This window comes from Pongo abelii, chromosome 17 (assembly GCF_028885655.2).
Source record: "Pongo abelii isolate AG06213 chromosome 17, NHGRI_mPonAbe1-v2.0_pri, whole genome shotgun sequence".
Lineage (NCBI taxonomy): Eukaryota > Metazoa > Chordata > Mammalia > Primates > Hominidae > Pongo > Pongo abelii.
The window spans coordinates 84,856,401-84,869,692 of record NC_072002.2 but is presented as its reverse complement, the minus strand read 5'-3'; the positions used below and the strand labels follow the sequence as shown (position 1 = coordinate 84,869,692).

General features: G+C 38.8%; 1 protein-coding gene across 2 annotated transcripts in view; it reads right to left on the bottom strand.

Annotated features, from left to right (window-relative positions):
* Positions 1–1,722: 1,722 nt before the first annotated feature.
* The window catches only part of DOK6 (docking protein 6), a 440,469-nt gene continuing 428,899 nt past the window's right edge, over positions 1,723–13,292 (bottom strand). The window contains exon 8 of one of the 2 annotated variants that reach the window (XM_024236187.3): positions 1,723–2,767. In XM_024236187.3, the coding sequence (XP_024091955.1) occupies positions 2,628–2,767 (140 nt within the window). In that variant the 3' untranslated portion in view covers positions 1,723–2,627. The remainder of the gene's footprint in view (positions 2,768–13,292) is intronic. The other variant, XM_054538078.2, reaches the window with a different exon arrangement.

The following is a 13,292-nucleotide window of genomic DNA, read 5'->3' as shown; positions in this document are numbered from 1 at the left end:
CTGTTTGTCATTTTTATTACAATGAACACTGCTTCATGTCAAGTATATTAGTCTAATATAAGTTCTCCTATCTGTTCATTTAGCAGTCTTGACTCAGCTACAATTGTGAATGTACTTGGAGGAGTATGCTAGAATTAAGCTCCAAAAATGTACCATGAGATAGATTATAGCATTCTCCTCATTGTGATGAGATCTGGTTAAAAACTTGGGAAGTAGATTTCTCTCACACATACTCTTTTTACGACATCATTTTCAGAATGAACTGGCCTGAGGTTATGCCTGATCTTTGGTGCTCCTTCAGTTATATTCATTGGTAATGATCAGAACCAAATGGAGTTCTTGAAGCAATTACATACAGGTATTTGTCTCCTAAGAAAGAGACACAAGAGCAGACTCATCTAATTAGCAGAAGCCCTCCCTGGACTCGCTGTTTGTGCTTCCAGCACATGAATAAAGCTGAGATGTGAAAACCAGGACCCCTGAGGGCCGTTCCCCATAAGTCCCTTGTAGAAACTTGTGGTGTCTAAGCAACAGCTCAACTGAGTGAGCCGGCGAGAGGCTTGCTCTGAATGTGGCCCCACTAGGAACTGTGCTCAAATGGTCTCAGCTGGGAGTTGCTCTGGTGTATTTGACTAAAGGCATTTCAAAAGCAAATGCCATGTGCAAAAGAAATTCACAAGTGTTTAACCCCAAAAGCTATGATTTCAAGGAAGGCTGTACAGTTGTAGGAACCAGTCATCTGCTCCTCCGCTGTGTCAGCAAAATTCACAGTGCAGAGAACTTGGGTAATTTTCTTTTTATCCCTGAAAGCTTTAGGATAATTATTTTTTTGCAGCCACATTAACTCTTATGATTAGTCTCTTGATGGGGTTTTCATACCTAGTGGAGTGATTTGGAGAGCCTAGGTAGTTGCTGTAAGTGCACATCTATCTAGGAGGGATCCGGAACCACTTTTATTCGGTAGTAATTCACTGAAATTAATTGTCAATCTGCACTCAAGCTACAGATAGGGATGAAAAGACAACTCATCAGAGATCAGCAAAAAAAGTACCCTTTCAAAAGACTAATTTGGATAGTTTAAAAAATTTTCCTATTAAGAAAAAAACCTGGGTTTTCATCTTGCGTGACCTGAGCTCACTGTTCTTTAAACCCACCCTAGAGTATTTGAGAGATAACCATCTTAGGCACAAAGCATCAGATGATTCAGGCAGGATGATTTTTATTTTTACTTAACTCCAAAATTAAGGGCAAATATATCTTTGTTGACCTGAATTAGCCAAACTCTTTCAGTTTCTGTGGAAATCACTACCTCCCTTTAAACACTGTAGGTTTGTAATCAGTGTCAGGGATGATGGAAATTATTGATCTATTTTATTTCTTATAATCTCAGACAACCTGTGCCCAGTAAAAGAAAAAATAAAGCCCTGCAAGTTCTGGTTACACAGTAAATTACAAGCCCCCAGTGGTTTTCTGAGAACAGCATCTATGACATTTTAAATATTGATATCCACAACCCTGTGCCCATTTTGTTCTTCTCCTTACTGCAAAATAGCTGAGTTCTTTATTGGTGTATTATTTCTTTCTTAAAAAGTTTTTCATTTAGAACCTCTCTTTTCTCTCAAGGTTAAATGGAAGCTGATCAGTGTTCACGTGGAATCCTCCTCACGTAGCTCAGATGGATGGCCAAAGGGAGCAACATTGTCAACAACAAGGAAACACCAGAAAGACACGGTATGACATGATGTGTAGGACAGCTAGACTGGTTCTTTTGCTTCTGAATGTTCCCCTTCTCACATTTTTGCTTACACTTGTTAGGAACAGACTGGATTACATACACTTTTGCTAATAAGAAGCCTTTTTTTTTTTACAGCATTATTTTAAAAATAGCTATTCAATATAACAATCTTAATTTTAATGCACCAAATTATGGTTTTCAACAATTTAAGTGAGCATATCCTGTCACCCTCAGCACGTTTGATATATACTTGTTATATATAGATGGATATAGCAATATCCATTTGTCTACACACACACACACACACACGCACACACACACACGAGTAGAGCTACAGGGCCCTGCTTAATAGTGTGTTCTGAATTTCATGTTCCTTTAATTGTCACTGGGTTTATTTATATGCAGCTATGATGTCATTTGCAGAGCTTACTGTATTTGTCCCTGTCAAAACTTTAAAAGCCACAGAGCTTGTGGAGGGTCACCATTATGTCTAAGGACAGACCCTGTGCTCAGATGGGCGGACTGAGCTGTGAGGTCAGTGAGAGGTGCCCACCACCCAGGCATACCCCAGCGTGGGCAACTTTTCCCAGTGCTGAGGTTTCTGTTACTGTCAGACCCAAAGAATTTTGTTTATTTAAATAACTGTTCATACGATTTAGATTCTATTTATGTAAAACATAGATTTCCCCCAAAGAAATTCAATAAATAAAGGACTTAGCCACTGAATCAAGGAAGCAGAACTCCAGTTTTTAACCTTCCAATGGGACTGGGGCTAGAGCCGACCCATTTCAATTTGTACTGCAATTGGTCTTCCAGGAGGCAGAGGGTGCAATGACCCCACAGACAGGTCCAGGACAGACTGTCTCTCTAGTCAACAGCGGCTCTCTGTGTGTCATTGGATGAGGCTGGAGCTGTAGCTGAATCCATAGCTGCTGGACCGCGACAACGGCTGCTGGGCCTCTTCACTCTGTTCTGGGGCGTAGCTGGGAAATGTCTGTGCACGAGACATCTTTGATGAACCAAATCCATGACCTAGAGAGGAAGAAAGGAGAGCTCTAGTGAGAAACAGATTCAGAAGCACAAAAGATACACTATCATCTATCTATTATCTATCTATCTATCTATCTATATTTTTAAGAACAATAAACAAAGCAGCAGCTTTCATATCCTCAATATTGAGCTCAAGATAAGTTGGTAAAAATTGAGCAATTTTGTTGCCTTGATCCTTGATGAGTTAAAATGTATTCAGAGCTCAATATTTCCTCCAAATGTACTTTGCCAAAAATTCTGGATGCCAGAGAGCTAGGTAGATTTTCTAGGGAATCTGAAACTTCTACTGTTCTTCAACTTTTGAAATAAAAGCAGAAAAGCTTTTCCCCAGAAAAAGCTGTTTTTGATGGAGAGCCTATAAGCTGCTTTCTTTTCCTTTATGCTCAATTTCAGCATATAAAAGCAAATTACACACTTTCTTAAAATCTCTGGGAACAGGCAAGCTGTGCTTTACCCTAACCAGTAACCATTAATTATCAGGAAGAAAGCTTTTACAATGATAGAGGTAGAGATTCTGACTTATCCTAGCCGGTGTGTGAGTCACCGTCACTGAACTCACTTCATGATATGGTTAACCCAAACAATTAAGCTCGATGGCTACCAAAATGGCCAAAAGTTAAATTCCATACAAAATACATTTAAAGAAAATTCTGTCTATGCTTTTGGTTGTTCAGCTGCACCCCTGCCATGAGAAATAGTCTATCGCAAACCAAAAACAGAAGTGATTACCGAAAACTTTTCAGAATGCTAACAATGTACAGAGAAACGCATGCATGCTAACTAAGGCTTCTGATGAACTTTCCAGTCGTTTCCTCATCTTTATTTATTTGTTTTTTCCCCCTCATCCTTTTTAAGCCAGCAATTATTCTTCATACTTGAGAATGACTTGTATCTAATGGATGAGCTTAGAGGGAGAAGAAAAATAGATGTAGTAAGTCATGCTCTTTCAGAGTTTCTATTTTACCCAAAAGAGGGGCTGTGCTGAGTCTGATTTGTGTGTTATCTGATCGCTTGGGCGAGGAACACAGAGAAGACAATCTGTTAACGCCGAGCACCGACCATCTCTGTGTCAGGCTCTGCAGGTGGCTCTGTCCTTGGCAATGTCACTCGCTTTCAGCCTGTTTGATTGCCAGGTGTGTTTGGCGACGTGGAAAATACTCTCTCAGTGTGGGAAGCCTGGGATGCAGGGAGGAAACTCAAATGAACTGGGTGGTAAAAGGCTAATTAAAACGGAACCACTTAACCACTTAGCGGTAGAACCACTTAAATGTCAAAATACTGAGAGAAAAATATTGCATTAAAAAAAAAGTTATTTCAGATTTACTATGTCCTGGATTCTGTTGCTGTCCACGTCAAGGCAAGTGCACCAGGCTCACCAAGAGTGGATCAAAGAGAAGAGGGGCTTTTCCCTCGCACCTCCTGCCCCACGCCCCTGGCTCTGCCGGCGCCAGTCCTCTGAGCTTCCAGAACTTTCTGCCCCATGGCGCCTGGAGGCTCTACTAGTCCCTCCCTCCCCTCTCTCCCAGGGTCCTGCCCCGCTCTCCTCGCCTGGCCCGCAGGCCTGAGGGTGGTGATGCTTCCTGCTGTTGCGCATGTCCGCATTTTCTCATCGGTTCCCCCAGCTCTTTAAGCAGCCTCCTCATCAAATTCTTTTAATCTCAGCTGAGTGCATCTTCTTTCCTGCAAGACCCTGATGGTATAGTGAAGGAAAAACGAAGCAGGGCAGAGGAGGGGAGGAGTTAAGAGAGTTAAAGGATGGGTTAAGGTAGTGATTACCAAACAAGCTAGGAAAGTAGTTAGCGGTGGGACCAGGGGATTATGGGATAGACTAGGGGAGGGGGCTAGGGGAGGAGTTATGGAAGGAGCTAGGTAGAGGCTAGGGGCGGGACCAGGGGAGGTGCTAGGGGAGGAGTTAGGGGAGGGGTTAGGGAGAGACTAGGGGAGGAGCTAAGGAGATAAGGCTGGGGAGAAGCTGGGGGAGGAGTTAGGGAGAGACTGGTGAAAAGCTAGGGAGAGACACAGGAGGGGATGGGGAGGAGCTAGAGGAGGAGTTAGGGAGAGACTAGGAGTGGAGCTAGGGGAGGAGTTAGGAGAAAATCTAGTGGAGGAGTTAGGGGAGAATCTAGGGGTGAGGCTTGGGGAGGAGTTCGAGGGACTAGGGAAGGAGCTAAGGTAGGGGCTAGGGAAAGAGGAGCTAATGGAGGGGCTAGGGAAAGAAGCAGTCATGAAAGGAACTAGGGGAGGAGCTGCAGGAAGAATTAGGGGAGGAACTAGGGGAGGAGTTAGGGGAGCAGCTAGGAAGGGATTAGGGAAGGGGGAGGAGTTGGAAGACGCTCTAGGGGAGGGGCTAGGGGAGATTTTAAGAGTGTGGTTAGAGGTTAGAGGTAGGATCTCTGGAGCTAGAACACCAGTTATATATGTTGCCTCTGCTACTTCCTAGCTTGTAACCCATCTTAAGGGAATTACTTCATCTCTGGGTTTGTTTCCCTATCTAAAAATTCTAGATGGTATAGTGGCACTTAGCTTATACGATCCTTTTGAGTATTAAATCAATGAGTTAATCCATGCTAAGTGCTGCCACCATGTCATGGTAGTCGCCAAATAGGATTGGTAACTAGGGAGGTCAGCAAAGGCCTCCCTAAGGAGGTGGCATTTTGGCGTGATGAAATGGAAAAGTTCTGATACACTAAGCTGATATGGGAAAAAGCACTTAAAAGTTTTGATGATTTTGTCTCATCTTACCATTGACTCTAGATGATAATTCATAGTTTCTGTAATTGGGGATACTGTCATTTATCAGCATAAGATAGCTAGAAAGTATAATATTAAGATAATGCTCCTAGCCTTGGTTTTATCCTGTTTTTTTTTTTTTTTAAAGTTTTAGACATATCTGAAAGAGAACAAATGCTGAGGCATCTTTAATTCACACTACTTGTGGGCTGAGAACTGAAGCTTAAGTTATAATAAAAAAATATAAAAAAAGAAAATTCAAAATAGACTTTGCTTATTAACACGGTTTTTTAAATCCTAGAATCTTAGATGTAAAAAGTCAATCATGCGATTAATATTAACCATCATCTATTAAAAAATTCAAGGCTCCACAGGAAAGACAAAGTGTGGAAGTATGACTTTTAGAGTCCACATGCTGTTTTGAATGATGGTCAAAGACAGACAACAATAAACATCAAATCAAGAGTTCATACAGCCAGTGCTATACAGGGTCACAGAGGAAAGCCAATGGGGCTTAGAAGAGCATGTTATAAAACTGTACATGTCACTTCAATAATCACAAATAACTTCCCCTGCACAGTATGCAAACTCCCCCACTACCATGGGCTTTTGAAACAGACAGACTTGAGTTCTTCCATGCCTTTTGGAGCCTCATTTTTTCTGCATGGGGAGAATATAGTTTCCCAAGGTATTTTCAGGATTTAAATGAAACAACATATAGGAGACACCTAGTATGACAGATATGCAATAAATGTTAATTTTCTTTTTTCTGCACTAAAGGGGTGATATTCTTGGACTTTTTTTTTTTTTTTTTTTTTTTTTTTTTTTTTTTTTTTTTTGCTCAACACCTATGGTTTCTCCACCATCTCAATATGCTGTCCCTCACTGGTATAGTTCAAATTTGTCCTCCAAAGTTCGTGTTAAGAGCTTAATGTTCAATGCAACAGTGCTGGGCAGTGGCACCTAATAAGAGGTAATTAGGTCATGAGGGCTCTGTCATCATGAATAGGTTAATTTCATTGCCACAGAAGTGGGTTAATTATGACAGAAGTGGCTTTGCTATAAAAGTGAGTTCTGCTCCTTCTTGCTGTCTCATCCTGTCTTGCCCCTCAGCCTTCCACCATAGGATAATGCAAGAAGAAGGACCTCACTAGATGTGGGCCCCTCAATATTGGACTTCCCGGTCTCCAGAACTGTAATAAATACATTTCTTTTCTTATTAATTACCTAGTCTGCGGTATTCCATTATAGCAACACAAAAAAGACTAAGACATTCACTATGACATACTTAGAATATATTCCCCCTCAAGGTCAGCATCGCTTTCTTCACCTCATCTGTGAAGAATTTCTAGTCTAATTAGAAATTAAATTATGATTTTTCTTACTGCAACCGTTTCTTTACAGATAATTCACAAATGATGCTATTTAATACATATTACAAAAATAGCATACCTCAATCAGTACTCTATATATGAAGGTTTTGTAAATGCTGTCTGATTTTGGCAACAATGAGTATGAGAATAAAAGAGAAATAATTAAGCATTTTTTCAATGTTCATTTGAATTATGCCCCTAGACAGTGTTGATGGAAGCAAAACAAAATAAAAATCAACTCTGTGGCTTAAATTAAAAAGCTGATGCAATAGACTTGCTCATCACACTATACAAGGACTCTAGTTAAATGCTTCCTAAACTTTTCCTCCAGATTACCCACTAAAGACAAATAAGGCAAATATGTACCTTTGGAATCTAAGGGATGCTACAACTTAAAAGCAATAAAATTGCTAATGGTTATTGGTTTATTTTAAAAGTCCTCTTACCTTTTCTAATCTATTGTGTATTCATGTTTGTTTTAATACAAAATACTATTTTCTACCCATATATCTAGGTAATGTTGACAATCTGGGGGAAAAAAAACATATCACATTTATCTCATAGTTCAAGTATACTCTGAAATGACACTCTTACTGCCACTACCTGCCAGCTTCTCACTAGGGTATGTATACATGCCCTAGAAATGTAGTCCCATTCCATAAATAAGAAAATATATTGGCTACAGAGATATTTAAAACATTTGCTTTATTCTGCCAAAATTATATGACCCTCTCTCTAATTCCAGGGACTCAAGAGTATCACACAATAAAAGCAAAACCACTCTAGCCTTAAAAAGAAGCTTCCTTGCTGTATCATAAAAAATCCAAACCAGTAATGAACTAGAAAGAGCAGAAATTCAGTAGAAAATAACAATCAAATTGAAATGCAAGACCAGAGATTCACATTATGAATGGAAGAAAAAATGGAGACTGACAGCACATTGTGAATATCCTCTCCTTCCCGAGGAATTAAGAAATGCATTGTTGCTGACACAGAATGACCAACAAGAGTTCCCTTTTGGCTAGTCTCTGAATTTTTATCTTAATAACACTGATTTTATTCTTGATATACACTATGAAGGAAATTGTTTTTGTAGAAAGTCAGAAAGATCCCAAGGCATAAAACTTCCAGTATTAATTGGTAAAAGACAATGGGCCTGGTAAAGGTATATAATAGTGTGAATTTATGTGTTTTATTACTTTGTTAGAATCTGGGGGAGATAAAAGGGTATGGTCTCTATAAATAACAAAACAAAACAACAAACAATGTGATAAATAAGTAACAAAGTCATCTGATGAGGACACAAGCAGCCCAGAGTCAAAGCATTAACAGTTGGGCCTAGATAGACACAGAGGAGACGCTGTCATCCATTAACAAGTAGCTTCTAGCCATTAGAGGAAAACGGAGCGGGCAGGCTGCAGATGTAAGCATGGATGGATGGTGGAGGACAGAATGGAAGGAAGGACTTGGGTACAGAAGAGAGCCCATTTATTTCACAGGCTCTTACTGCAATGAATTGGGGGCCAGAAGCTTTTTTTTTTTTTTTTTTTTTTTGAGACGGAGTCTCGCTCTGTCGCCCATGCTGGAGTGCAGTGGCGCGCTCTCGGCTCACTGCAAGCTCCGCCTCCCGGGTTCACGCCATTCTCCTGCCTCAGCCTCCCCAGTAGCTGGGACTACAGGCACCCGCCACCACACCTGGCTAATTTTTTTGTATTTTTTAATAGAGACGGGGTTTCACCGTGTTAGCCAGGATGGTCTCAATCTCCTGACCTCGTGATCCACCCGCCTCGGCCTCCCAAAGTGCTGGGATTACAGGTGTGAGCCACCACGCCCGGCCCAGAAGCTTCTTATGGTGATATGGTTAGGCTTTATGTCCTCACCCGAATCTCCTCTTGAATTGTAATCCCCAGGTGTTGAGGGAGAGACTAGATGGGAGGTGACTGGATTATGGGGTTGGTTTCCCCCATGCTGTTCTTGTGATAGTGGGTGAGTTCTCATGAGAGCTAATGGTTTTATAAGTGTTTGGCAAGTTCCTGTTTTGCTCATTTGCTCTCTCTTGCCTGTGGCCATGGAAGATGTGACTCTTCCTCTTCTGCCATGATTGTAACTTTCCTGAGGCCTCCCCAGCCATGCAAAACTGTGAGTCTATAACTTACCCAGTCTTGGGTATGTCTTTATAGCAGTGTGAAAATGGACTAATACATACAGAGTATCTAATAATTGGGAAGTTAAGTAAATGTGAAAACCAGACTGCAAGTAGAAGCAACCCAGGGCTCTCTACAATACCTTGTAATAAATAAACTTATTATTTAAATGTATATTTGTATATTTTTTATTAATATATTACAGTTGCATATATTTTGAGAGAACACATGATGTTCTGAAACATGTATAGAATGTGTAATGATCAAGTCAGGGTAATTGGGATATTCATCATCTCAAGCATTTATCTCTTTTTGTGTGTTGGACATATTGGAGATCTTCTCTTCCAGCTAATTTGAAAAATACAATAAATTATTGTTACTATAATTTATCTACTATACTATGGAATACTGAAACTTATTCCTTCTATCTAACTGTATTTTTGTTTCCATTAACCAACTTCACTTCATCTCTTTCTTCCACTTTCCCTTCCCAGCCTCTGGAAACCACCATTATACTCTCTGTCTCCACGAGATCCACTTTTTCAGCTCTCACATATGAGTGAGAACGTGTAATATTTGTCTTTTTGTGCCTGGCTTATTTCACTGAATATAATGACCCTAGTTCCATCCATGTCATTGCAAATGACAGGATCTCCTATTTTCTTATGGCTGAATAGCATTCCATTGTGTACATGTACCACATTTTCTTTATCCATTCATCTGTTTATGGACATAGGTTGATTCTACATCTTGGCTATTGTAAATGGTGCTGCAATAAACATGGGAATGCAAATATCTCTTTGACATACTAATTTCCTTTCTTTTGGATATGTACCTAGAAGTGGGATTGCTGGATCATATGATAGTTCTACTTTTAGTTTTTTTGAGAAATCTCCATTTTATTTTCCATAATAGCTGTACTACTTAACATTCCCACCAACACTATGTGAGCATTCCCCTTTCCCACATCCTTGACAGCATTTGTTATTTTTTGTCTTTTTGATAATAACAGTCTAAGTGGGGTGAGATGATATCCCATTGTAGTTGTGATATGCATTTCTCTAATGATTAGTTATGTTGAGCTTTTATATATATATATCTGTTTGCCACTTGTATATTTTATTTTGAGAAATGTCTATTCAGGAGTTTGCTTATTTTTACATTTTGCTTTTTTTTTTTTGCTACTGTGTTGTTTGAGTTATTTATATATTCTGATTATTAATCCCTAGTCAAGTCAATAGTTTAGGAATATCTTCTCTCATTCTTTAAGTCGTCTCATTGATTTGTTAGCTTTTTTTCCTTTGCTGTGCAGAAGCTTTTTAGCATGATATAATACCATTTGTCTATTTTGCTTTTGTTTCCTGTGCTTTTGTGGTCTTACTCCCCAAAATCTTTGTTCAGACCAATGTCCTGTAGCATTCCCCCAATATTTTCTTTTAATAGTCTCAAGTTTTAGGTATTACATTTAAATCTTTACTCCATTTTGAGTTTATTTTTATATGTGGTGAAAGATGGGAATCTAGTTTAATTCTGTGTATAAATAACCAGTTTTCTCGGCACCATTTATTAAGCAGACTGTCCTTTCTTTAAGGTATGCTGTCAGCATCTTTGTTAAAAATGAGTTGGCTGTAAGCGCGTGGATTTATGTCTGGGTCCTCAGCTCTTTCCATTGTTCTGTGTTTCTGTTTTTTGCCAGAACTATGCTGTTTTTGTTACTATACCATTGTAGTTTAATTTGAAATGGGATAGTGTGATGTCTCCAGCTTTGTTGTTTTTGCTCAGGATAGCTTTGGTTATTTTGGGTCTTTTGTGGTACCCTGTGAATTTTAGAATTGTCTTTTCTACTTCTGTGAAGAATGTTATTGGTATTTTGATAGGGATTGCATCGAATCTGTAGATTGCTTTGGGTAGTATGGATATTTTAACAATATTTATTCTTCCAATCCATGAACATGGAATATCTTTCCATTTTTTTGTACTCTTCAATTTCTTTCATCAGTATTTTATAGTGTTGCTTGTTGTAAAGATGTTTCACTTCTTTGGTTAAATTTATTCTTAGGTATTATATTTCTATTAATAGCTATTGTAAATGAAATTGTTTTCTTTATATTTTGTAGCCATTGTAAATGAAATTGCTGTCTTTATTTTTTTTTTCAGATTGTTTGCTGTTAGTGTATAGAAACACTACTGACAGGCCATAATGAATAATGAGATTGAAGGAGTAATAAAAGTCTTCCACCAAAGAAAAGCCCAGGACCTAGTGGAATCACTGCTAACCTTTGCCTAACATGTAAAGAACTAATACCAGTTTTACTCAAACCATTTCAAAAAATTGAAGAGGAGATAATACTTCCAAACCTACTCTATGAGGCAAGTATGACTCTGATACTAAAACAGAAAAAGATAGAAAAAAAAGAGAAAACTACAGGCCAATATCTCTGATGAATATAGATTCAAAAATTCTCAACAAAATAGTAGCAAATAGAATTAACACATTAAAGAGATCATTCACCTTAATCAAGTGGGATTCATCCTCAGGATACAAGGATGGTTTAACAATCAATAAACATGATACAGTACATCAATGAAATCAAGGACTAAAACTAAAACTAGATGATCATTTTAATAGATGCTATAGAAGCACTTGATAAAATTCTACATCACTTCATTATAAAAACCTTCAACGAATTGGGTATAGAGGGAACACATCTCAACCGAATAAGGGCTATTTTTGACAAACCCACGCTAATATCATACTGAATGGGGAAAAATTGAAAGCCTTTCCACTAAGAACTGGAACAAAACAAGAATGCCCACTTTTACCACTTTTATTCAACATAGTACTAGAAGCCCTAGTCAGAGCAATTATGCAAAAGAAATAAATAAAGGGCATCCAAGTTGTAAAAGAAGTCAAATTATCCTTGTTTGAAGATGTTACGATCTTATATTTAGAAAAATCTAAAGACTCCACTAAAAAACTCTTAGAGGTGATACACAAATTTACTAAAGTTGCAGGATACAAAATCAATATACCATATATTAATTATACTTAGCAATACTAGGACTTATTGCCAACATCTTCTCTATAAACTGTATCTGAATTTTATGCAATTTGTTTTAATTATAAGTCAAACCAGACTATTATGGTTATGATTTGATCATTGTGCTTTCCTAGGGGGCTTCTGAAATTCCTTTGGAGATCTCAGGGTCTCAGTAGCTTTGTGATCTAAGTAGATTTGTTGAGGGTGTCCAGGCTCATGTTCAGCACATTTGAGAAATGGGGAATGAAGATCGATGGTTTCAATCCATAAAGACAGTGATGCCGAAAAGCCATAATATAATAACCACTGTTCGTTGAACATATATTTCATGTAGATCCAGTGCTAAGTACCTTAGAAATCATATTTTTAAAAATCCTCATATCAACTCTGTACAGTGAGATTGCATATTGTGATGGCTTTTATGTGTCAACAGGAATGGGTTAAAGAATGCCCAGATAGCTGGTGAAACATTATTTCTGAGTGTGTCTGTGTAGGTATTTGAGGGGAGGTTAGCATCTGAATCAGTAGACTAAGTAAAGAAAATCTGCCCTCACCAATATGGGCGGGCATCATCCAATCCATTAGGATAGAACAGAAAGAGGAGGAATGGCACATTTTCTCACTGTTTGAGCTGGAACATCCATCTTCTTCTGCCCTCAGACATCAGAGCTCCGGGCATTTGGACTATGGGACTTACACTATTGGCTTTCCTGGTTCTCAGGCCTTCAGACTTGGACTGTGTCTCACTTCTGGCTCTTTTGGGTCTCCAGCTTACAGATGGCAGATCATGGAACTTCTTGGCCTCCATTATAAGGTGAGCCAATTCCCATAATAGATCTCCTCTTATACATCTATATGTATCCTACTGGTTCTATTTCTCTGGAAAACCCTTACTCATACACATATCTTCATTTTACATGTGGAAAAAAAAATTAGAAGCCGAGAGGTATTTAACAACTTGCCAAGCCGGATAGTGCAGAAGAAGTCAGACCTGGGTTTCCTGGAAACAGAAGCCAAAGCATGCCCTTAACATGTTCTACTTTTCCTTATAGAAGCTCTTTAAACACATGGGTCACTTTAGGATACAGTACAGCTTCAGAGAAGAAGTAATGTCAATTTTCACAACTCAATGCCTTAAGACTTGATTCACGTTCCTTCAAAATTGTGAAGTGTGTTGCTGAATAACAAAAAACAATTCAAACAAGTAAAACTATGTCTT